The sequence below is a fragment of the Mixophyes fleayi genome, chromosome 12 (assembly GCF_038048845.1).
Source record: "Mixophyes fleayi isolate aMixFle1 chromosome 12, aMixFle1.hap1, whole genome shotgun sequence".
Lineage (NCBI taxonomy): Eukaryota > Metazoa > Chordata > Amphibia > Anura > Limnodynastidae > Mixophyes > Mixophyes fleayi.
In genome coordinates this window covers 42,319,839-42,345,465 of record NC_134413.1, presented here as the reverse complement: position 1 = coordinate 42,345,465, position 25,627 = coordinate 42,319,839, and the positions used below count along the sequence as shown (strand labels likewise).

The following is a 25,627-nucleotide window of genomic DNA, read 5'->3' as shown; positions in this document are numbered from 1 at the left end:
CGTGCGGATTGGTAAGTTTTTGTGTGGTTTGCTTTTTCTATGGCTGGCCCGTGGCACCCCTGTGACTGCGCTGCGGCGCGCACTTTGGGAACCGCCGGACTAAACCATTGTTTCTCCTATTAGAACAGGGACTATGCGAGCACTACAGTTTGCGTTAGACCACCATTCCGAGCAGGTGTGAGCAATAACCTCCAACATTTTTCAATATTATTACTAGGGATGTGCACCGGCCACTTTTGGTGTCTCATGTTTTGTATTCGGATTTGCTTGAGGTTTTAGGTTCGGATTTGTTTCGCAAAACACCTGATGAAAGGTTTTGGTTCGGATTTATTTTGAAAAAAAAGCATAAAAAGTGCTAAAAACCAGTTGTGGTTTTTTTTTTCCACTCCTACGCTATTATTAACCTCAATAACATTCAATAACAATTATTTCCACTAATTTCCAGTCTATTCTGAACACCTCACACTATTGTTTTTAGGCCAAAAGGTTGCACCGAGGTAGCTTGAGCACATAATGCCAAAAAAAGAGGTACAAGATGGAAATGTTCTGGGCCCTCCCTCCCACCCCTCGCGAGATTCGACACGAGACTTGGACGACAGAGCCTCGTTTTCATTTTTTTGCCCGCCGGAAATATCCGAACAGTGCTCGGATCCGCACTGTTCGGGTGGGCTCGGATTAGCGGAATCCGAGCCCGCTCATCCCTAATTATTACACAGTATTATGACTTTCCCCACCCAGCTACTTCTTAATGCCACCTGGCTGTCAAAATTTTCTAGGAAGAACTCTGTAGTAAGCACCTTAAAGCTGCACTAAATAAATTACTAACATGCTTCCATCCCCCGAGGCCTGGGGTCTGCTTTATGCAGCCATTTCTTCAGAGTCTCTGTCGTTTCTGGAATATAGCTGGCAAATAGATGCAGTACATCACCAAAATGGCAGTGATTGAGACTTGTGATAGATTCTCCCCATTCTACCTAAGCATTTTTTTCCCCCCGGAGAGATAGGACCTTCGTGAGGCAACAATGAAATCCATCTCTATTTTATGAACAGTAGTAGAAAAGACAAAAACAAATTGCATCACTGTTAACAGCCCATTCTGTGCGACACTGATGTGTCCCACAGCCAAGCAACAATGAATAAGTGTCACGCAGAATATATGTATAGTGGTCCAAATAAAACACAGGAATTCTGTCCATATCGACACTATAATAATGTAAACAGAAAACAAGCATCCTGAATGTATTAAATGCTATAGTAGCGATACTTGAATGTAACCAAAGACTACTTTTATATAACCATTTTTATAGAATACCATCACTAGCCTAACAAAATATTTTTAATTGACATCCCCCACCTGTTAAACTTTTAGAAGATACATTTTAAAAGGTTTTCGTACTAAAAAGGTACATGTAACAACCGGAGATATTTTCAAATTTCTAGGCAATTTACAAAAAGTTTGATTATCAGCATGCGTGCAGTTATTTCAGATCTCATAAAAATATCCCAATTATACTGGAAGTGGTCCATACCTGGGGAATAAATGGGAACAAATTACAACACCAGATTCAGCCTATGGAGGGTCCAGCATTTTATGGATGTCTGCAGATGCCTGTAACGGTCCAGCACAATAAGTTTTCTGTTGTCTGCTTCCCTGCTACCCTGTGAACTTCCTATTTACATGAATGGCAAGTTCATGAACAGCTATTCCATTGCTGCATGAACAAAACAGTCACAAAATAGTGGAACCATTACAGGTATTGAAGAGCCACCAATTAGGTTATGTGGGTTGGTGATTGAAGGAAGCCAGACTCTAGGTAAGTATTCAATACCAAAGTGTAAATCTGTTACACTTACCAAAAAACTAAGTGTTCAATTATGAATGGAAACCTGAAAAACAGATCACCGAATATTTTAAAGCTGTATATAAATTTACACTTACTGCTTGTGTCAGAATCATGTCAATTTAAGTTGCCCGACAGAACAATTTATCTTAAAAAATAAATAAATCTACATACTTAGAATTACAAGCCATAGAGATAGATAGATTTAAGAATTACTTTGAAAAACACTTAAAAATTCCAAGACCTGTCCTAAATTGTTAAATGCAAGCCATTCAAAGCCTGTAGAAAAAATGTCCCCTCCTCCCGTTCACCTATCAGAGGGATAGAAAAACAAGCGCTCAGTAGGATAATTGCACACATCAAGCCGCGCTCTGTCCCTCCTACAGCAGCCCCCTCCTCTACACCAGAGCTAGTCACTGGTCTAAACTGCTGACAAAGAAGGTAGGCGCAGAGGGTGTGTTAAATGAGACAGAAGAGCTGTGTAGCATGCCAAACAGCATGATTAGTATATTAATAGTCAGGCTAAACATAGCATCTTCCAGGATGGGGGCTGTTGGAGGAAGGTGGGGGGGGCACGTCTTAGGAATTTTCACTTGTATAGGCTTCAAGTAGCATGTAATAAACCACAGAAGGACTGTCCTCTTTAATGCTCAGTGTACCTAAAAGAAAATGTGTTTTGTGAAGGGCATTTTACTTACAAAGTGGTTTTATTTTTGCTACTTTTTTTCTCGATTGGCCAGTCAGAGAATTAAATACGATATTTTATACAAGCCAGCCCAAACTTAGTACTAGTACGTAAACTTAATCTATACTATTACAGTCAAAACTTTACATTATTTGGCAGATTCAAAGTACTCTTTAGTACGAAAACAATGCATACCTTTACAAAAAGCATTACAATCCAAGCAAACAAATCCATGCATGAAATAATTACCAGGATTCACAGTTCTATTAAAAAGAAAGTTACCTTCTTTTCTTCTTTCACTTTTGGTGTCTTTTTCTTTGTTTTTCTTTCTTCCTGTTCCTGGTCAGAAGTGATAGCTGGGTTGTCTATACCACCCTTCCAAGTTTCAACTGGCGAAAGAAGTGGGTCTTCTTCACTTGGCCTATGCTTGGGTTTCCTCTTTCTGTCTTTTCCACTGATAGTAAGTGCCTCCTCGTCACTGGCATCAGAATGGTTTGGTCGAATTGTGTAGGATTTTGCCTTGCTGAATAGAGTCTTTGACCTATACTTATATTTTGATGGCCTTCTCTCTCCCTGTCCCCTTGAAGCTCTATCTGCGATACCATTCTCTTCATCAGCTTGTGCATTGGGGAACAAGTGACGCATTTTATGGTTCTGGCTGTCATCTGGTACAGCGTAGATGTCATTAATACATTCTTTGGATTTGAATATTATATCAAGTGGCTCTGCATAGTTATCTGATGAATCTGCATCTTCTGGGTGTACCAATGGGAAACGCGTATTTTGCTTCCTTGGATTTTTGCTAATGCCAGCTTCAATGGTTCTGACAAGGTTTGGGTCTAGTCTGTTCACTTTAGACTTGGGTCCAGCTGGCTTAGGTCTTATTGGGGGAGGCACTTTATGGTTGCGCTCATGGTCATGGCAATTTAATGGAGTGCTGTGTGTGGGATACTCATTCCCTTCATTATCCAAATTACACTTTGGCAACAGTTGCACATCATCTCCAATGGGACTATAAGGAGGTGGCGCTTCTGTGTCATCCTCTGAATCAGGGTAGCAGCTGTACGCTGGCGAGTTTCCGCGTGGCGAATGAATAAATACATCTTCACATGGCTGACTTGCTTCCCTACTGCTTTCTGTTAAATAGGAGTTTTCAATGGAGGTTTTCTTCTCCAAAACATCACTGAAAAATGGTGTAAAGACCTCTGTCTGGCGGTGGTATTGAGATAGGGAGTATAAAGCCGTGAATTTTGCAAAAATTTCAGTAGCAATGTGCTCCCCTTCAGTCATCAATTCTTTGATTGCATCATTCTCAAAAAAGTCTGCTTGGCTGTCTGTGACTGCTACTAACTGCACAGGAATAGTGTCCTGAATTTCAGAAAGAAAAGCACGTAGCATTCCCATAGACGCTTTTCGTCTGGCTGAATAAATAAGAATGTACCCATGAACCAGTTCATCTTTTCTAATTCCAATAGAGGAGTGGTATGACAAAATGGTTATCTGTATCCTTCTTCGTTTTTCACCAATTATTTTATCAAGCATTAGAGAGTTATTTTGGCCTGGTTGAGCAGCACTGCAGGTGCGGGATTCCAGAAAGGGGGAAAGAATTAGATCCACACTGAAAGGATCACCACACATGGCACACATCACAATTCTTAGATCTGCTTCTGAAAGGTCTTTAATAGCAGGAACAGGACTAGCAATATCAGAGTTGTGTTTGACAGATTCTAGCACTCCTCTAAGAGCTTGTTTTATTTGAGTCTCGCTAAATTTACGTGGGTATGTGCCAGCAGGTATATCAACAAAGGGACACTGGAGCTTATTTGCCAATTGCTGACCTTGATGTCTCAAAATTGGCATGTTTTTGCTGGCACTCTCTCTCTGGTTGGCCAAAATTAATGTGAAAGGAAGGCTTGCAATATCTTTCTCTCTCCTTGCCTGAGCTTCACATCTAATCTTGCCAATGCAGTCTCCTATAAAATTAAGTGATTCAATTGAGCTAAACACACAGAAACAACCATGTGGTTTAAATCCAGAGGTCCATAACTGGCTTAAAAAATATGGGGAGTTGGCATCCACTGCTCTCAAGTCTAGTTCATATATTTTTCCATCCAATGCAAATTCATCATCTGTGGACTGGGTCCTTATTTCATTGGTCATCTCTTGAGATAGACTATCTTTCCCAAGAATGAGGAGGTTCACTTTCTCAAGGTTAGTACCATCGTGGTATAAAGTGAGACGACCAGTGTTAGATTGCAGGAGACTGTTGGCAATTATTTGTTCCACTTTAATGTCCATGCAACTTTGGACACTAAGACAGGTTTCCTTAGTAGGATGATAAACAAATCCTATGTGTTTGAGGAGGAGAGATTCTCTGTCAGTGGCAAGCTTCTGTAAAGCTTTGTACCTTGGTTCTTCCCCAAGGACTGCATTAATCTCAGTCATTTTATCAGTGCTGGGCGTGGCATTGAGATCCAGGTCATAGAACAGCTCAGAGTGCTCAAAAAGCATCTCTTGAAATTCTTCTTTGGCTTTTTCAATAATTTCCCGCTGATGTTTGCGATATACCTCTACACGGTCTGTCTCATTGATAAACTTGTAGGCTTCGTCTTCCAGAACAAAACACGTTACCTCTTCCCAGGGCTGACCAGGGGAAATGAACTGTATCTTTTCTAGAGTCTTTTTAAACTTTTCTTTCATTTCTACTCTCCTCTTTTCAGAAACCAAGTGCTGGACATGGCTTTGATAGATCTTCTCAATTTCTGATGTGCAAAGAAGATCAAATGGGACCCTCCGATCATTCACTTTGTCAATATGATCCGACTGGTCCCATGGAGATTTGTCCAGCACTACAAACCACAGGTTGAAGTCAGGCCGTTTTTCTAGAAGCTGAAGAGCTTCTGCCCAGCTTAGATTTACTATCTCCTCAAGCTTTGGCAGTAATGAATTCAGTGTCCTTGGTAGTGTTTTAATGTACTCTTCCTTTCTTTTCCTAATGTGTTCCTGTTTGAGCTGTTCTATGTGCTTATTGAATGTATTTCTAGCCTTCATGGTTCCCTCTAAGTTAATATAATTTTCATAATCGGAATGGTTTTTCAATTTATTACTGATCGTTTTCCATGTCGCGTGGTAATCGCGCACAGTTTGTACAATAAGCTTTTCAAATTTATCAGTAGCAGATGCAACAATCTGCCTGTGTGTTTTGAACGCATCAAGGTAAGGGATTATCTTGGGTTTACTTCGAGTTTTGTCCAACATTTGAACTAGTGCTGTGAAACAGGTCTCAACGTTGACATTGTTTCTGGCTGAGGTCTCTACAACAAGTAAGTTTTTCTTATTAGAGGCAAAGCTCTGAACTTCTCTCAAATAGTGGTCAACACACTCATCACACTTTGTTGCTGCGATAATAATGGGCTTCTTTGCTTTTGCTACTTGCACATAAAGGTTATTAACAAACTTTAACTGATCATCAAACTTTCGATTACATCCTTGACTAACATCAATGCATAGAACAAAGCCATCTATGGTCAGCTTTCCTTCGGGCATTTGCTTTTGCTCAAAGTCCTGCTCCAGGCCAAGCTGGTCGGTGCAAATATACATTAACTTCTCAGCGGACTGAATTTTTGAAGCTGCTGCTCTTTTTATGTAGGGCTGAAGGTTTGTACTCCGATGTGGAAGGAAAGTCTGATCATCTATGAACTCTGTCTGTTCAATAATGTGATGCTTGCAATCAACCCCATCTTCCCCTATCTGTATTACGTCACCCCAGTACAAAAAGTGGTCATTGTTGACAACACGTCCTCCAAAGTCAATTGTGCTAAGGACAGAGGTGTGTTCTTGATAATATTCATCAGCCTTTGGGCGGACATATCTGTTACATAAGCACGATTTTCCAACTCCACAATTCCCTTTATCCTTCTCAGTTCCAGACAATCCTACCACGCTAATGGTATATGATGGGGGACGCAGTTCTTTATTTTTTGCCATCATCACTCCCCTCTCTTCCTTTTGAGCACATCTAGAGAGCTGGGCATAATTCTCATTCTTAAGCTCCACGTGATGTCTTTAGATCTTGTTAAAAACAGAGGTAAGGTGTTTCTGCTTTTACACGTTCCATCGACACTGTATCCTCAAACATGACATCACTTTGCGTTTCTGTAGAATTAAAGCAAACATACAGATTAAATTTTGGGACTATTCCAAGATTCACATCAACTATTTATACATAGTACAATATCAGATCATCATATACACATTTTGCAGCACAAGTAAACTGTGTCAGCAGAGGATAAGTCCCTAGAGTTTAATGCCACAATTAATGTAATAGAGTCATAGTCCAACTAGAAAACTAGATCAGTGTTACACGCTATAAGAGATATAGAGTTTGCATTCTTTCAAGCTCTTTACATTGAAAAGTTGCAAATAGGTCTACAGCACAACACCACCACACAATAAAGGAAGGCGAGCTGTGGCACAGTATTCACAAGTTTCAACAACATGGCGAGAAGTATTTTCATAGTAAGGTGGGTTTACTGAATGAATGCTTAAACCACAATTGTCTACTGGAAAAAAACCAAAACGTAAAGCACGTCTGAATTGCATTTAAACCTGAAAAAATATGCAAGTTTAAATGTAAACCTGGTAATTACACAAATACACCGTTACTGTACTCTGATTATGTTAGAAGCTTCCCTCCCCTTTTTTGCTTCTTTAGCTACAATCAGGCACACGTGTCAGATGTGAATGCATACACACATTTGCTTACAGCTTTTTTTTGTGGGCATGTGTAGTATAAGTTTGCAGACTTTACCCTACGCAAATGGATGTATGTCTAACTCTACATCATGTATGCGTTTCCATATACTAAGTAATTTGCAATCAAGGATGTCTAAACTGGTCTTAGGGCTTCGTACAAAGATGTGTACTTTTTACACTCTCCGTAAAACCTGTTTAATGCTCTGCTTCCATTGTTTTGTGGACTCTGTATCAAACGGACAAGAACGCACACATACTTTCTGAAAGTGCTCGCTTTGCATCAATTTTAACATTGCGTGCAGCATTCATAAGCATTAATACTTTATACCCGTGGATCCCAAACTTTCAGTTCAAGGCACCCTTAAGCCAAAATAACTGCCAAGTAGTCCCACGCCTTGCTTACCACTGGCCTGGCACCCCTGTGAGGTCTCCGAGGCACCCCAGGGAGCATAGGCGCACAGTTTGGAAACCACCGCTTTATACCCTTAAATGATAAAGATATTTATACAATACCACTGGAGAAACTACTCTTGAATTCTGTGAGCAGCTCTTATTAGATAAAGGCCTCAGACAAAAGTTACAAAAAAAAAAAAAAAAAAAGATCAAGTATCCATTTCTTCATATAATGGCTCAATTAACTATGGGATGGCTTTATTAACGATAACTGCATGTATTGCATTTTGTTTTTAATCTTCATTGGGAAGAGAATTCATGAATCATAAAAAAAAAAATTAATTAACAGAACTTTGACAGGAATTATTTCATCATTGGTCTAATTATATACTCAGTGACATCATGATTCATAATTTGGGATCACAATTACTCTCACAAAGTTGTCTAATGGCACAGAGACAGGTTGGTGGAGGTAGTCCATTTTTGTGTGATTCTTTTTCATTTACTGAAATCAGCAGGTCAAGTCAATTCGGACTAACCAACTTGGCAGATCGTGGGTATCCAATAGCTGCCCTAGACAAGTGGTTCTCTCCTGGGAGCAACCAACACAGACATTGAATTTATCATGCTTGTACCAAGTTTAAGATAACATTTTTTTGAGACAGTATAGCATCAATTTTTAAGTCCATCTCTGTGATCATATTTTGAGTGAGAAAACTTTTATGAGTATTTTAACAAAAGATGAATTGTTCTAATCATATATTTTTGGAATCATTAATCACGAGCTATAATAAACAGATGGATACCTACATACGGCGCTGCCTTCACGCACAAAAGGTTTATACGGGAGGATGGATATGTGAACCGACAGTTTTCAAACGATTCTGTGTAGCGCTACCTTCACGCACACTTCTAGGTTATAAACGAACTTGCACAATGACTGTCCTTAGCAATTCTCTGAAATATATGGTATTTGCATACACAAAAACAGAAAGAAATGATAGTGCAATCTGTCTGACAAAAAACATCAAAAAGACATAACTTAAATGTCCATATGTAATCCCATGTGCAATAGTGTTACACAAAACCCCGATTTTCACTCGTGACACCTCCCCTCCGGGTATGTGCTTACTCGAACACAGCTGTAATCTCGCTTTCAAACAATGAATTGATCTCCTCTCGTCATCAGATTCCACACTGACGATCTTCCTCACTCAAAAATGAAAGACGCAAATCTAGCATATTACCCTTTATTAAAACAATGAGGGTAAAAACATAAAATTGAACCCGTACCAGGGAAAGAAAATGAGTTCGAGTACAACAAGGTAAGTATGTTACATCAGAATCCTCTCACTGCCACGAATATCATCCGTCTCTCACGCTCTGTTGGGTCCCGCTGTCATCCAAGTAGCGCTACACAGAATCGTTTGAAAACTGTCGTTTCACATATCCATCCTCCAGTATAAACCTTTTGTGTGTGAAGGCAGCGCCGTATGTAGGTATCCATCTGTTTATTATACGTTGAATTTTGAAGCACTAGTGGGTCTTCAGGGATATTTATTTGGCTGCATACCTAGTGAAGCACCACATTGGCAGTTGTTTTTATTAATCACAAGCTCCAGAGAAAGAAAGATTTAGGGTAGGTGTAACTGGACCACTATTAAAATTACTTTTGGTAAAAATTTATTTAAAGCAAATAGCGCAGGGCACTTATTTATGGAGTTGCATTTGCACCTATTTTTGTTTAGTGTAAGATAGGAAGTCGTTATCTCTGAGACCAGGGTAGAAAAAAAAAAAATATTGTTTTTTTCTGTTTAACCTTGCTATAGGATATGCCTATTTCTGATGCATATATCTGATACAATGAGCCTGTGTTTACCAAGCCTTTGGTGTATTGTGGTTTGGGAAATTGGCTTGTTGTGGGTCCTTTTGTTGTTCGGTGTGAATATGAATTCCGAACGGTCTGATGAAAGGCCAAGTGTTAATTAGATCTTTTGATGTGTGAGGTTTAACTTGGAGACAGAAAGGTTTATTTTAAAACGTGCTGCTAAATTTCCTGCATCTCAAACAAATATGCAGGAAATCACAGCAAGGTTTGTAAGAATTTTGTAGCTAAGTATTAATACTAGTGGTTTTGCAATGCATGTAAATCAATGTTTGTGTGAATAGAGTATATCCTGTTTCTAAAAATAGACTAATTCTGAACTTTATAAAAGATAAGCTGTGTGAGCATGTAATCGTTCTGATTTTTCATCTGACCTGATCACACTGGTATCTTCCACCAGTGTGTGTGAGCAAATAAACCATCTTGCTTCAAAAGACCTGCTTGGAACATCTTCAATATCGTTGTATTCCTGTGATCTACAGATTAGACCCTAGAATCTAATCCGTTCTCCGGCTGACACTGCTGTTTGGACCCAAGCTTTCCCAGTACCAACGCTCTGCCTGCTACCCATGCAGCCCTGGACCATGTCATAGGCCAGGGGTGGATCCATTCACAGCAACCCGGATCCATAGTAAGAGGTCCGGAGTTACCGGCCCAGGTACATCAGCAACGAGGTACACTAGCAGCGTCAGTGACCCAGAAGGAACGTGGTTCTGAGTGCCATAGAAGGAGCTCAGTGGTGGTAGCAGGCCCCTCCCACTGCGGCAGGAGGGGCGTATGCGTGATAACGAAAGGGAACGGTGGCAAAGTAAGCCCAGCCGGTTCCCAGCAACAACAGACAGGGTGGCATAGGCGGTACATCCTTTCACAGTAGGTTTTACTTGTTGGACTTGGGTGGGAGCATCAACATATCTGCATTTTATTTTTTTTTATTAACTCATGGTGCGTTTTTAGACAGATGAATCATTTGAAATTCAAATCAGATGATAACATGAGGAGAGGAGGGAGGATTGTGACAGGAGAAGGACAAATCCTAGAGGAAGGGAAGCGATTCAATCCCAGAGATTTAGGAGGTACTGGAGGAGTAACTGAGTGTTGACCAATGAAGATTAGGGCGATGTTCAAGAACGGAGAGAATGAATAACTGAGGGCAGGGGATAAGCACAGCACACATTTTTCGTGTTGTTACTTATGTGCACTATGTTAGTTAAAGGTTTAAAAGAGTATGGGAGGTGTAATCATTGTTGCTGAATTTTCTCCAATCAAGTCGTAATAATGTTGTTGCCAGAACATTTCAACACTTATATAATACATTTTAAACAATGAACTGTTAAGTGTAGAAACCCTTGTTGGAGGTCAAGCGTACCAAAAAAAGGTTAAAATAACATTTAAACTTGTAACCATGTGTCTTTTCAGTGCTTCAGTCAGGCAGTTCTCATATTGTTTTGATTCGTCTTGGCATGGACTCCACAAGACCTCTGAAGGTGTCCTGTAGTATCTGGCACAAAGACATTCGCAGCAGATAAAGGATTACTATGATAGATATAGTGTAAGGTGAATCTGTTAACTCCAACAGGTTGAATGTACACCGTATTGGAAATGGAAATACTAAAAATAAATGAAGCCTTCAAGCAGTTTCAACCCATCAAGTAGCATCATCCATCAAGAGCACCAAATGGTAATGCTATGTAGTAAGCTTTTTTTAAAATATTTGGAAAACATAAAATTATCACAAATAGTTCAAATATTTCAATATTAACAATGTGTCCTTGTACAGAATATACATCAAAAGAATTGTTTGAGATAAATTAAAAGTAATGAACAGGCCTAAATTGTTAAAATAATGAAAATGAGAACTAAATCCAAAATGAAAGCTGTTATAGCAGATAATCTCAAAATAATTTTGGGGATTAACCACAGGATGAGCAATTTTTGAGATGTTTTTCAAAAATCAAAAAATATGGCCTTGAGAAAATCAAAATTTTTGCTAAAAAATTGGAGCTTTAAAAGGAATATAACTTCAAAACCAGTGGGGGTTTTCTTTAACCCATGACAGCATTTATTATACCAAATTTAATTGAAATTAGACAATGTAAGGTAGAATTTGTTTTCTAAAATTGTGTTGATCTGATGTGGAATGACCCTACTTTATCTCTCCTCGCCACAAGTATTGATTGAATTGTATTTATAATTACATTGTTAGCATTACCCAAGACTATATACATTAATTATTGAAATATATGTACCATTTACAGCTGTATTTAATACATTGGAAATTACATATAAAAATTGTTAATGCGGTTAGTCATCCCCTTTATTTTTAGCCAAGACAATGTGATCACCTGTCAATACCCTACATTACAGAAATCATTATGTCCAGGGGTACGGGGTAGGATCTCCTCCATCCTGTTTTAAATACAAAAAAATGTGGTACCCTTACTTTATGCATAGGTTGTGTAGTTTTCAAAATAGCATGTCTTGTTGTGCTATCCATATTATTTAGTACGGATATTATGCACTTCATTCAAACTAGCATAAAATGCAATTATTTTCAAGTGTCAATTTTATTACTACTACTTTTGGGTTTTCAAGAGCACCATCCCGGGCTTTCATTAAAATATAAACAAAAAAATGCCAATAGGCATAATTAAATTTTACATACTTCAATATCTGTGGCTTTCGACTTCCTCTATTTTTATTCTAGAACTAAACGGTGCAATGCGCCCAAAGAACCCCTATATTTATCAAACTGCAGATTCACACATTTTGCATTATTTTACATTGAGTTACTTCAATATATTGCACTCCCTCTCTCTTTAATTAACACTATATATATATATATATATATATATATATATATATATATATATATATATATATATATATATATATATATATATATATATTACACACACACACTACATCCATTTCTTTATCCAGTTCTTAGAATTCCTACAATGTATTTACGAATGCAGGTTTCGCTCTTCCTCCCCAAGACACAGAAAGTTAGGGAGACAGATATCTTCATTTATAGATCCAACTTCTTGTTTGAGGGAGTTCGCCATTTCAATAACTTAAAAACAAAAGCCTGTTTATTTGCATACCAGCTGCAGTCATTAAGCATTTTAACTTTTTTAGTACCAATGGGTTTGTTTTTTTGGTGTTTTTTTTAAATAAAAGCTCGAGGAGTTCACTTTTCATACCAGCCTGCAAGGTGCCTTTAAGGCTTCAATTCTACATTCTTAGATTTAAACAATGCACTTGCTGCTGTTGGTCTTCATAAGTCAGCAGAAATCTGCACAGCAACTACAAAAGGCACTATTCTTTCCACTTGGCAGTTCAGACTACTCAATGACCATACAGACTACATTTCACAAGCTGTTTGTTGCTATAATCAGTGTAATGTGACATAATGCCTTTCCATATGTTAAAGAAATACATCAATCTATCAAACATCAAATGGCAAAACAAACTTTTAACCTGTTAGGGCTTTTTGATTTCTCTTGCCATAAGCTCTTCATGCATTTTGCGATAGCCATTTAACAGAGAAAACTGCGGTTTTCTCAGTTTTAAAGGGTCATTGTAATTTAATGCATAGACCCCCTCTTAGTCTGTTCCATTTGCATTGTCCACATGGAGAGCTATGAAAAATAAGACTGAAAAGAAATAATAATGCAGGTATGATTAACAACATTTTTATCAAGAACCAGTCAGGTATTACCATCTGTTATCATTCTGACTCCTGTTACTGCTTTATCTTTCTGGAACAGGTCTATTTTTTCTATTTCAATATGGTGTATATTTAAACTGATCAGGCCAATGTGTTTCAAAGTTATTCAAGCTACATAAGAGATAGGCATGTCAATGAACCAATGTGTCCATCAACCAGACTAATTCCATCAAGGAGATAGTTGTGAGCTCCTTAACTTTGCCTAGCTTAATTCAGAAAATGTCAGTACATAGTTTAGCTCCAGACAAATGCAGTGCTAAGTTCAGGAGCAGACACATATGTCCAGGATGACGCCTCTAACATGTTGCCATATATTCTTTTAGCACAATTGCCAAATGAATAGATTAATGACTAACCGGGTATATGCGGTCAGCCTATAGACATGCCAAACAAACAGACTGCATGAAGTTCTATGTAATCCTGTGTGATGATGACTGCACACACATCCTGATATAGTCTGCAACGGACAGAAATTTTTACTACGTTTTGATCAAACTTAATTTTTGATTCTTCAAGAGCAAAAGTTTCGGAGAGATGTGCCAATTTGGTCTACCGTCAAGTTATATTTGGCTGGCTTGAATAGAGTTCACTGCCTTTGTAGACAGTATTAAATAAAAAAGGACTAATACCCATTTTTTTGTTTACACAAACCCTGGCCTACTTATCAACTCTTTTTTGTTTTTTCCCTGAAGATAATACCACATGATATCTTGATACCAAGTACTTTCTTCAATGGCTTTTGGAGGCTCATTACTATAACCTATACAGAGTACCACAAGACGACATTCGCAAGGTATATGATCTGTACAAAATTAAATGTTTATATAGCCATAGTACTCCTCAATGACTTGTACATTACACTAGAGGTGTGTGGCTCAGCCACCCCCAGATTTTTCATGTGCTTAAGATGGCTGTTGCAGCACCATAATAGATAATGTGTAGCAATGTGGCGCTGAACGGGTTATAACCAGATGCAATATGCAGAGGGTGCAAAACTTTGTATATTTTGTAAACTAAATCTGCAAAGTTAGTTATGGCACTGCGGTGCCAGGAAAGTTAGACACGACACTGCAGGGCTGAAAGGGTTAAATCCCATGCATTGTGCGTCGAATTGTGTTATACAAGAATTCTAATTACCGTATATATTTGTGTATAAGATGAGTTTTTCAGCACATTTTTTACGCTGAAAAAGCCCCTCCCCTTGGCTTATACTCGAGTGAATAAGTTTCCCCAGTTTTCTGTGGTGCCCGGCTTATATTTGGGTCGGCTTATACTCGAGTATATACGGTGAGTTTTAAAATGTGTATTTAAAAATGTATATAGTAAAGAAACAGTTACTTGCTTTCCCTGGTGGTCCAATGGGTACAGTGGCTGCCTGAGAGATTTGTAATAGTACCTCCTGGATGCAAATAAATCCAGAATACATAGTGCCTTTCCTTAGAGACCCAGGAGGTGACGAGACACTGGAGTTTAGGTGGCAGCAGCAGCTAATGGCCTGAGATTTGGGTACCTATCCTGTGGAGTAGATTTCGAATTGAGGGGGAAAGCCAGACACCGGAGCAAGTCTCCTGGAAGTATTTAAAGATTGCCATAGCAAACGTGTTAAATGTGTGAAAACCATCTAGGCCGATTCATGTTGTAGCTGCATAAGTCAGGCTGTATTGGTTAAAGGGACAGGAGTCTGAATTACTTCCTGCAGCATGTGTGCAAGTAACTCCATACTAAATATCAGATAATGTCCATGTAAGGTACATTCCATCTGTACTTCTGATTACTTACCAGTACCTCTAACTGGCATATAACAGTCCTTATACATCCTTGACTGTTTAAGAGCATCAAAATCCTGCACGTAGTTTATTGCTGCTGTATCTGGTGACCTACGCACAAGAGCTTTTTTTTATATTTTGTATCCATTCCCCCAGCTGTACTTTGTTGAACCTGTGCTACCCGCATTCCTAATCCAAAGTAAGTGGCCAGGAAGAATCTGCCAATCACCAGAAAAGAGGTGTTGCAGCAGCTACATACTACACCCAAAAATAAAATTGTTCAAGGTGCAGGTGAAGGCACCTGGTCGTGGCAGCGACTATTCCCCTACAACTTATGTACAGTTGGTGAGTGTCTGGTGTCCAAGAACACCAGTAGGAGTATGCAGTAACAGCAGCTTAGAGACTGTGTGGGAACCCCAAATAAACAGTATAAAGTTAAAGGAAACTGTATAAAAGAGTATACATAAAAGTGCCCAACACAGTAATACATCTTCCAAAGCCAAGAACATGAGAAGGCAGAGTTTGAGGACAGAAAAAAGAGGGACGTACTATGATCACACAAGATATTTTTATACAAATGGGAAAGTAGCACTACTGTTCAAAGCAAGTTCAGTTACATGTAGCAACTCTAATATTTTCACTGGTCACTAATGAAATAAAAAGAAACCTCCCGTTCTATAGACAATCCACTATACAAATATATTAAAATTACACTAAGGGCTAGATTTACTAAGCCGCGGGTTTGAAAAAGTGGGGATGTTGCCTATAGCAACCAATCAGATTCTAGCTGTCATTTTGTAGAAGGTACTAAATAAAAGAAAGCTAGAATCTGATTGGTTGCTATAGGCAACATCCCCACTTTTTCAAACCCGCAGCTTAGTAAATCTAGCCCCTAGTCACTTCCACTAATATATTACCAGATTTTGCAGATAATAAATTATGCCAACACACACCCAATTAAAAAACAATCAAAATCATTTCAACACCACAGGAAAACCACATGTATGCTGCAGCAAACCAGGGTAAGTAAGGTATACACAAACATGTAATTAGCAGACACTTCCATCTTTAGTAATGCTTGAACACAATTTTCTTTTAGAACAGTCAATATCAGAAAAAAGGTTAGATAAGCAAATAAAAATAATAAAGTATGCACAAAGGAGAAAATAGCAGTATCTATAGACACGAAAAGGAGTTGGAGAAGGTGGAGCAGAGTGGCTATCTTTAGCTAAAGAAAAGAAATGGTTGTATATAATTGTCAATAAAAGAAGATATAAAAATTCAAGTCAAACAGCAGGATCTACTTGTGTATTAAGCTGCCTGGTAACTTGACAAGATTTGGCCACCAACATCATTGACCAAAGAATATGTGTGCAGACTACCACACTGTCAGACTAATATTTTTCTTTAACATTTGCATTTTCTATTACTGATCTAATATTCACCCTCTAGAAGGTGTGTGACAAACAAAATTATTGTTGGTTTCATATCAGTCTCCAGGTAAAAGTCTGCTGGATTAAGAATCTATAAATCTCATTAAAGGACTTGAATTTCATATTTTGATCAAAATCTACTTGATGCCAATTAGATGGTAATTGGGATAACCAGTTTTGGGTCCACATAATTTGTGCCAAGTCATGTATTGCTTTTGGCAACTGCTAGCTTCTGTTAAGACGTTGTAATCATTTAAATATAAGTCACTTTGAAATATAATGCTAATACAATGCTCCCTCGTAGCCAGAAACAAAGGTACACCATCACATATGATAAAATGCATTTTAATACACTTTTGCTCTGGAAAAATACCTAGAGGGAAGCAAAAGTTGCAGGGGGGTGAAATTAAGAGTGCACTGTATGCAGAATGGGTAATGCTTCTTACTGGGCAGGGGTGCTTACGAAAACAAAAGCCAGCAGGGGCCATGTAAGCTCTGTCATTTTTAAGCATTTTTTGTATTTTAAGCTTTAAAATTGGGGTGAAGGAAAAACATGTCAGAACTGGGGAAGGTGGCTGATCCATGCACACCCACATCTATGCAGCAATTACTTATATTAGCTAACCTTAGATTGCTGTTCCGTCAGCTAGCAATAAATCAGCCAGTTATCTATTTATGTAGAGATCTAAGAGCTGGATTGGCTCTACACTGTTCTGACATGGGCACCATCAGCCTGAAGGAAATTTATGTAGCAATCACAATGGGTAAGTCCTGTTTCCACACAGGGCTAAACAGTGTTTACAGTCTAATTCGAGCACCAAATAAGATGGGGCACACAGTGCAGAAAAGTTTTTAAGTAGTTTTAAAAACTGCAGCACATGCTTTATTAAAGTTTGTTGATGGTTAAGTTAATATAGAAGAATGAGCCAATGCCTTGAATTAATGCTCTAGTATTTATTATTTATCCGACTCAACGCAAGGTTAAAGAAAAACGTCCAAAATCAGTGTTTTCTACAGTGTAATGCTTAAGAGACATGTAAAAACAGGCATTCAGTGTCAAAGTCAGTACCAAAGGCTTATAAACACATCACTATAAGCTATCTGACTACCAATATAAGGTCATAATGTTTTTTGTCAGTCACAAAAATTTATAATTTATAAAAATTTATAACCTGTAAAAGGTTTATATAATTATTTTATAGAACCGAGAATTGTTTTGCACATGAAAGTCTCTTTAGAGGTCAATATGATTTTTTGTTAACCGATAATGAACTAGTTTAATCTCTGTGCCATGTCCTCTTTCGCAGCCTTCTATAGCTTTTGATTTGGGGCTCAAGTAAATCTATTCTATAAAATCCTAAAGAAGTTAATAAACTGAAGTGTGAAATTAAAACTTCAAGATAAGTACATGGCCTATGAAGTAAAACATCAATTATCTGTAGATGACACTAGACCAGTGTTGGCTAACCTGTGACACTGCAAGTGTTGTGAAACTACAAGTCCCAGCATACCCTTCCAGCAATAAGCTGCTATATATTGGCAAAGCATGCTGGGACTTGTAGTTTCACAAACACCTGGGGTAAATGTATGAATGTCCGATTTCTGCAAGTCGATGGAAATCAGCGACTTTGCAGGTAAAATTTAAAGCGGCAAAGGCAAGTTTGCCTTTACAAGCCATCGCCCCTTAAACTTTCACTGCAAAGTCGCTGATTTCCGGCGACTTGCAGAAATCGGACATTCATACATTTACCCCCTGGAGTGTCACAGGTTAGACTAGATAGTCTAGAGAAGTGTTAGCTAATTATAACACCAGGGGGTAAATGTATCATACCCCGGTTTTGTCAACTCTCGCGAGTTTGGCGTTTTCGCAGCTTAAATTTAAAGCGGCGCTGCCTTGTAAACTTCCCTTTACAAGGCAGCGCCGCTTTAAATTTAAGCTGCGAAGACGCCAAACTCGCGGGAGTTGACAAAACCGGGGTATGATACATTTACCCCCAAGTTGGGCAAAAAAAAAAAAGCAGTAGAAGAGATGCAACATAGATATGGGTATGAACCTAGGGAGTGGTACCAAATATGCCATTTACACATAAAATACAGACACTTAGGGGCATATTCAATTGTTAGTTTTCCGCGCCGCGAAAAAACTAGTACAGTTAATATGGTAATATGTAGCTGGATTTCAGCTCGAGGCTGTGGGAGCTGCGAGCTGAAATCCAGCGAGTAAATTACCGTATTAACTGTTTTTCCCACGCACGATTACCGTAACAGTAATTGTGCGCATGCCCCGATATTTTCGGCGTTTCCGCCGAGAATTGAATATGCCCCTTAATGTAAGCACAATGCCAGGCATCTGCTACAAAGAAAAATCCATAATTGCATAAACATAAATATGCAAACATAACAATGCCACTGTATAAGTTACTAATAGGACTGAGTACAGTTTTAGGCACCAGTCTATAAGGAGGCGAATTTGCATTTATAAAGGGGCAGGAGGAGGAGGGATGTAACCCAATTATAACATGGATAAATACATCCAATAGCAAAACAAATATTTGTCTTGTCTTACGAACCTAGGACTCTGTAGGTCGTATAGAGATAGTTATGAATGATAAATCAAATGTTTGAATGTAAAAGGATTGTTGGGAAAAATAGTTTTTATCAACAATACATGGTAGACTGTAGGTAGGAAATATTATTTTCCTCCAAATGAAGTCACATTGGCAGCAACTTTACTTGATATGTATTTTGCACCTCTAGATGAATAAAAAAAAAAATATTGAACACTGGCATGTTAGTCAACGTTACTAGCCATGCAATTATGCAATATTAAATACATATTTGCTTCTTCATATACTCCAAGATTAAATGAACTATGCAATATTGGCGATATGGTTGCTGGGCTGGTTAGTTATATCATGTGCATATTGTTACTAAATTTAGTGAGCACTTATGTCACAGTCACCCACTGTCTGGTATATTTTAAATATGTGCATGGGCATTCTAGCATCTGAATAATTCACAGATATGTATAGGATTACAATTGCAATTAGAAAAAACACTTGGGTACATTAGGACGCATGCATAGAAAGTAAGCATCAGTGGGTAAAAAAACAAGTACCAGGACAACAAGAGATTACAAATATATGTACAAAATTGACATAAGATAAAATGCAAACTGGAAATTTAAGTGATTTTGGAAGGGTTTAATTTTTGCCCAAACAAAATATATTCATTAGGGATAAGTTGAATGCAAAAGAGGATGGCCGAGGTGGGGTATGGTATGAGAATTACAAGTTCAGGTACTTCAAAATGAAACTTCCCATTATAAACATTTTAAAGGAGAACCAAGTAATTAAAACCAGCACCTATTGAAATTTCTGGAATTACTTGAAAATCTAGAAGCAAAAGGGGAGCCTTGTTTTGTCAATGCAATCATAAAACCTGGATGGTGTCAGTTGGAGCATTAAAGTCCAAAAATAAGAATTTTATCCCACCTTATGAATTTTGGTAGAACCAGGTCTACGTAGACTACTGTAGTTGGACAATTTACGATTAGGTGTTCTAATTACTAACAGCTAGTAATACCAATTGTCAGCAAACTGAAAGAAACTGGATATTAAAGCTGTCTACCCAGCAGCATCATTAAATTAAGGTCAACATATTATATTAAGTTTGGTATTACTGTTTACAACAATCGTGTACAGAAGACAAGCTGCAAGTGTCCTAGCTATTACAACATTCTGTCTGTCAAGGTTATTGAAGATTTAAGTAATATTCATAGAATCACTGATATAAATGAAGTCTTTCCTGCTACTCTGAATTTGTGGACACTGCATATAGAACATGATCAGGTTAAACCTCTAAAATACTTACTAGGAATGATTTATTCTTCTACATACCTTATTGAGATGTAGTGTCTCTCCTGTACATATCTTTTCTAGGTTATCATCATCATCACCATTTATTTAGCGCCACTGATTACGCAGCGCTGTATAGAGAACTTATTCACATCAGTCCCTGCTCCATTGAAGCTTACAGTCTAAATTCCTTAACACACACACACACACACACACACACACACACACACACACTAGGGTCAATTTTGATAGCAGCCAATTAACCTACCAGTAGTTTTTTGGAGTGTGGGAGGAAACCCACGCAAACACGAGGAGAACATACAAACTCCACACAGATAAGGCCACGGTCAGGAATTGAACTTATGACCCCAGCGCTGTGAGGCAGAAGTGCTAACCACTTAGCCACTGTGCAATTGAAAGTTCTTTGAAGCAACATAGCATTTTTTATTGAAACAATCACAAAAAATGTCTACATATTTTAAACAAAAAGGAGTAGTTGGAAGATAAGAAAATAATGTGTTGAGGCATGGCTCGCGGGATTGTAAAGATTATAAACACTGGTACAGCTGTTTGCATTGCTGCCTCACAGCACTGGGGTCATGGGTTTGATGCCCACTATATCTGTATTTGTGTAGTTTGTATGCTCTCCTGTTGGGGTGGCCGTCTGTATTGCTATACAGATGTACAATTACCTGCAACTGACAAGTCAATGTTAGTATATATCAGATGTTGTAGCAGCAGTATTGATCGATCAGAGCTCAGACCATCATTTTCCTTACTTCATATGAACCTAGACCCCACACTCCATTATAGTTTGCTCGGGTTTTCTCTGGGTGATCTGGTTTACACACTCCAAATACATACTGATAGGTATGTGACAAAAACGAACCCTAGTGTGTATCTATGTCAGATACACAACCGGAAACATTTCAGTGGTCATATTGGCAGCCCTTTAACCTTCAAAAGGGCCGCACATTACCCCAAGTTTCACTAATCATTTTAAACAAATGTTTTCAAGTAAAGATACACCTATCTGTAATAACATATCAGCAGGCATTATTAAATCGGACAATAAATTAGGAAGAAGCTAGGCCCGTGGCGGAAGCTCGGTAGGCCACATGCAGGCCTAAGTGCCACTGTTGCCCATCACTGGTATGTGTGGTACTGTATATAGATTGTAAGCTCCACTGGGATAGGCACTGATGTGAATTTTTACATATCTGTAAAGTGCTACATAACATAGGTGCTTTTATAAAGACCATAATAAAATACATACATTTGTTGATCATAGCAACTTCACATCTTCTAAAAGGTCACGCAGATAAGATGTATGTGATTTTATCAAGATTGTGCTAAAGACACATATAAGTTATCTAGTACTTTAAAATGACACATGTCACAAGAACTACATTAAAGTAAAATTTCAGATATTTCATTTTATTTACAAAAGCACTTCTAATCTGTTTCAGTTGCGCTGCATAGTTTACCTGGCAATTCTACATTATACTACAAGACATTGAACTTGCTAAGACAAAAGCAAATACTTTAGTAACTTGCAATAAGACGTAACACCAATCCAATGCAGAATGCATAATATCTTATAGGAGATGTATACTAAACAAAAGTATGGTCCCCAATTGTCAGCAAACTTTTTATTTTAAACACATTTTTCTGCTGCATTATGGATACAAATAACAAAAAACAAACAAAAACAGCTTATCTACACAATTTCTCTCTTAACACTGCAAATAGTTAAGAAAATGGCTCCACATAAAACTCTATGGCTCTTTATGCCATGACACTCATACATATAGACAGAAATTATTGCGACACGGATACCACAAGAAAATGATGTGTTGAATATCAAGGGTTAACTACTTTGCAGCACAACTACAAAATAGCAATGGTTCTGGCAGCCTGCAATGTTCTATTGTAGTCAATAAGGAAGTGAGAAGAGAGGGAGAAATCAAACTGTGCAAACTCACTAGTAGATAGCATGCTGTAATGTTTCTGCAAATCTAACTTTTTCACCAGAAGAAACAAAAATACATAATCTAATGGATTAGAAAGATTTTTTGGAATTTCTTCCTATATATCCCTAAAGCAGATAAATCAGCGAAGACTTAAATGCTACTTAAATGGAGCCAACATAGCTTCTAATTTACTGTGGACAATATTTGTTAAAATATCTCAAAACAGTATGTATTTAGAAAAAAAAACAACATACATTTACACACTAATAATATATATATATATATATATATATATATATATATATATATATATATATATATACATACATACATATATACATATATACAGTCAAGGCCAAAAGGTTTGAGGAGGACACACTAATTTTCACTAAGTTTGTTGCCTCTGTTTTTATGATGGCAATTTGCATATATTCCAGAATGTCATTAAGAGTGATCAGATGAATTGCAATTACTTTCGAAGTCCATTTTTGCCATGACAATTAACTTTATCCCAAAAACATTTCCACTGCGTCTCAGCGCTGCCATAAAAGGACCAGCTGACATCAGATCAGTGATTGTCTCATTAACACAGGTGAGTGTGTTGACGAATACAAGGCTGGAGATCACTCGGTCATGCTGATTGAGTTAGAACAACAGACTGGAAGCTTTAAAAGGAGGGTGGTAATTGAAATCATTGTTCTTCCTCTGTTAACCATGGTTACCTGCAAGGAAACACGTGCAGTCATCATTGTTTTGCACAAAGAGGGCTTCATAGGCAAGGGTATTGCTGCTAGTAAGATTGCACTCAAATCAACCATTCATCGGGTCATTTATCAAGGAGAGAGGTTCAGTAGTTGTGAAGAAAGCTTCAGGGCTCCTAAGAACGTCCAATAAGCGCCAGGACAGTCTCCTAAAGTTGATTCAGCTGCGGGATCGGGGCACCACCAATGCAGATCTTGCTTAAGAATGGCAGCAGGCAGGTGTGAGTGCATCTGCATGCACAGTGAGGCGAAGACTTTTGGAGGATGGCCTGGTGTCAAGAAGGTCAGCAAAGAAGCCCCTTTGCTCTAAGAAAAATATCAGGGACAGACTGATATTCTGCAAAAGTTACAGGGACTGGACTACTGAGGACTGGAGTCATTTTCTCTGATGAATCCCCTTTCAGATTGTTTGGGGCATATGGAAAAATACTTCTCCGGAGATGGAAAAGGACACAAAAATGGCTTCACAGGCAAGAATATTGCTGCTAGTAAGATTGCACCTAAATCAACCATTTATCGGCTCATCAAGAACTTCAAGGACAGAGGTTCAATAGTTGTGAAGGCGGCTTCAGGGTGCCCAAAAACATCCAACAAGCGCCAGGACAGTCTCCTAAAGTTGATTCAGCTGCGGAATCGGGGCACCACCAGTGCAGAGCTTGCACAGGAATGGCAGCAGGCAGGTGGGAGTGCATCAGCAGGCAGGTGGGAGTGCATCAGCAGGCAGGTGGGAGTGCATCAGCAGGCAGGTGGGAGTGCATCAGCAGGCAGGTGGGAGTGCATCAGCAGGCAGGTGGGAGTGCATCAGCAGGCAGGTGGGAGTGCATCTGCACGCACAGCGAGGCGAAGACTTTTGGAGGATGGCCTGGTGTCAAGGCGGCCAGCCACTTCTCTCCAAACAAAAAAAAACATCAGGGACTGACTGAAATTGTGCAAAATGTACAGGAATTGGACTGCTGAGGACTGGGTTAAAGTCATTTTCTCTGATGAATCCCCTTTCAGATTGATTAGCGCATCTGGAAAAACGCTTGTCCGGAGAAGGAAAGTTGAGCGCTACCATCAGTCCTGTGTCATGTATTAAAGTAATTTTATCGTTTTCCAATAACCATTGTCTAAGCGATTTCTTGTGCTTCCAGAGCACAAACAATTTATTTAGCAGATGCAAGAGATTTAGCAGTTCAATACATAATTATAATACAGTACAGCCAATACCAAAAATACATACAGACCGCCGCGCCCTCCAGCGCTCCGCTGGTACCAGCTACAGTACTTCACTCCAGAAGACTGTGGTCAGATATGACTGGGCTAGTACCAGCAAAGCTGTATTATATACACTCAGTGTTACAGAGAAAACAATGCAGATGATGTGGCTTGCTTCTATTGGTCCAGGCTTCAGGAAGGTCCAGTGTACTGCAGGTCATAGGCCAGTTGAAACCAAAATATCCAAAGGTCAGCTCTCCAGGGCATGCACTCCGATTTTCCAGCCAAGGATCCAGTTTCAACTAGTCTATTTGCATTATACGGTCAGTATCACTTTAAACATTTATTCCCCAACGTCGCTAACTAGAGTATGCAATGTGCGATCTCTTTGGTGAATGAACCGGGCAACTGCTGACGAATAGGGGATTAAAATGATACTAAACATGACATATTTCCTGTAACCTGAATCTTAAATATCACTAAAGTGTACATATAGATACACACATATATATATATATGGCGTACTGATCGCAATCGCACGGTAAAACAATATTAACCAATATACTTTCGTTCATCCAATTATACAACTTAGACACATGCCAACAGTAAAGCATCCTGAGACCATTCATGTGCAGGGTTGCTTCTCAGCCAAGGGAGTGGGCTCACTCACAATTTTGCCTAAAAACACAGCCATGAATAAAGAATGGTAGCAAAACATCCTCCAAGAGCAACTTCTCCCAACCATCCAAGAACAGTTTGGTGAGGAACAATGCCTTTTCCAGCATGATGGAGCACCTTGCCATAAGGCAAAAGGGATAACTAAGGGGCTTAAGGAACAAAACTTCGAAATTCTGGGTCCATAGCCAGGAAACTCCCCAGACCTTAATCCCATTTAGAACGAGTGGGCAATCCTCAGGAGGTGGGTGGACAAACAAAAACCCACAAATTCTGACAAACTCCGAGCATTGATTAGGCAAGAATGGGCGGCCATCAGTCATTATGTGGCCCAGAAGTTGATTGACAGCATGCCAGGGCGAACTGCAGAGGTCTTCAAAAAGAAGGGTCAACACTGCAAATATTGAATTTTTGCTTAAATTTAATGTAAAAGCCTTTGACACTTATGAAATGCTTGTAATTTTACTTCAGTATACCATAGCAACTTCTGACAAAAAGGTCTAAAAACACTGAAGCAGCAAACTTTGTGAAAACCATTACTTGTGTCATTCTCAAAACCTTTGGTCATGACTGTATATACACAGACATATACACAAACACACATTCAGTCTTTGATTTAAAGCAAAAAAATGCAACACTGCGAAATATATTTCCCCCTTTCTCTACCTCTGACTTT

At 38.6% G+C, this 25,627-nt stretch overlaps 1 protein-coding gene across 1 annotated transcript in view; it reads right to left on the bottom strand.

The window, feature by feature from the left end:
* Positions 1-25,627, bottom strand: part of ARHGAP5 (Rho GTPase activating protein 5) — a 66,735-nt gene that overhangs the window by 34,840 nt on the left and 6,268 nt on the right. Inside the window, exon 2 of the mRNA XM_075192563.1 lies at positions 2,809-6,681. Within this exon, the coding sequence (XP_075048664.1) occupies positions 2,809-6,516 (3,708 nt within the window). The 5' untranslated portion in view covers positions 6,517-6,681. The remainder of the gene's footprint in view (positions 1-2,808; positions 6,682-25,627) is intronic.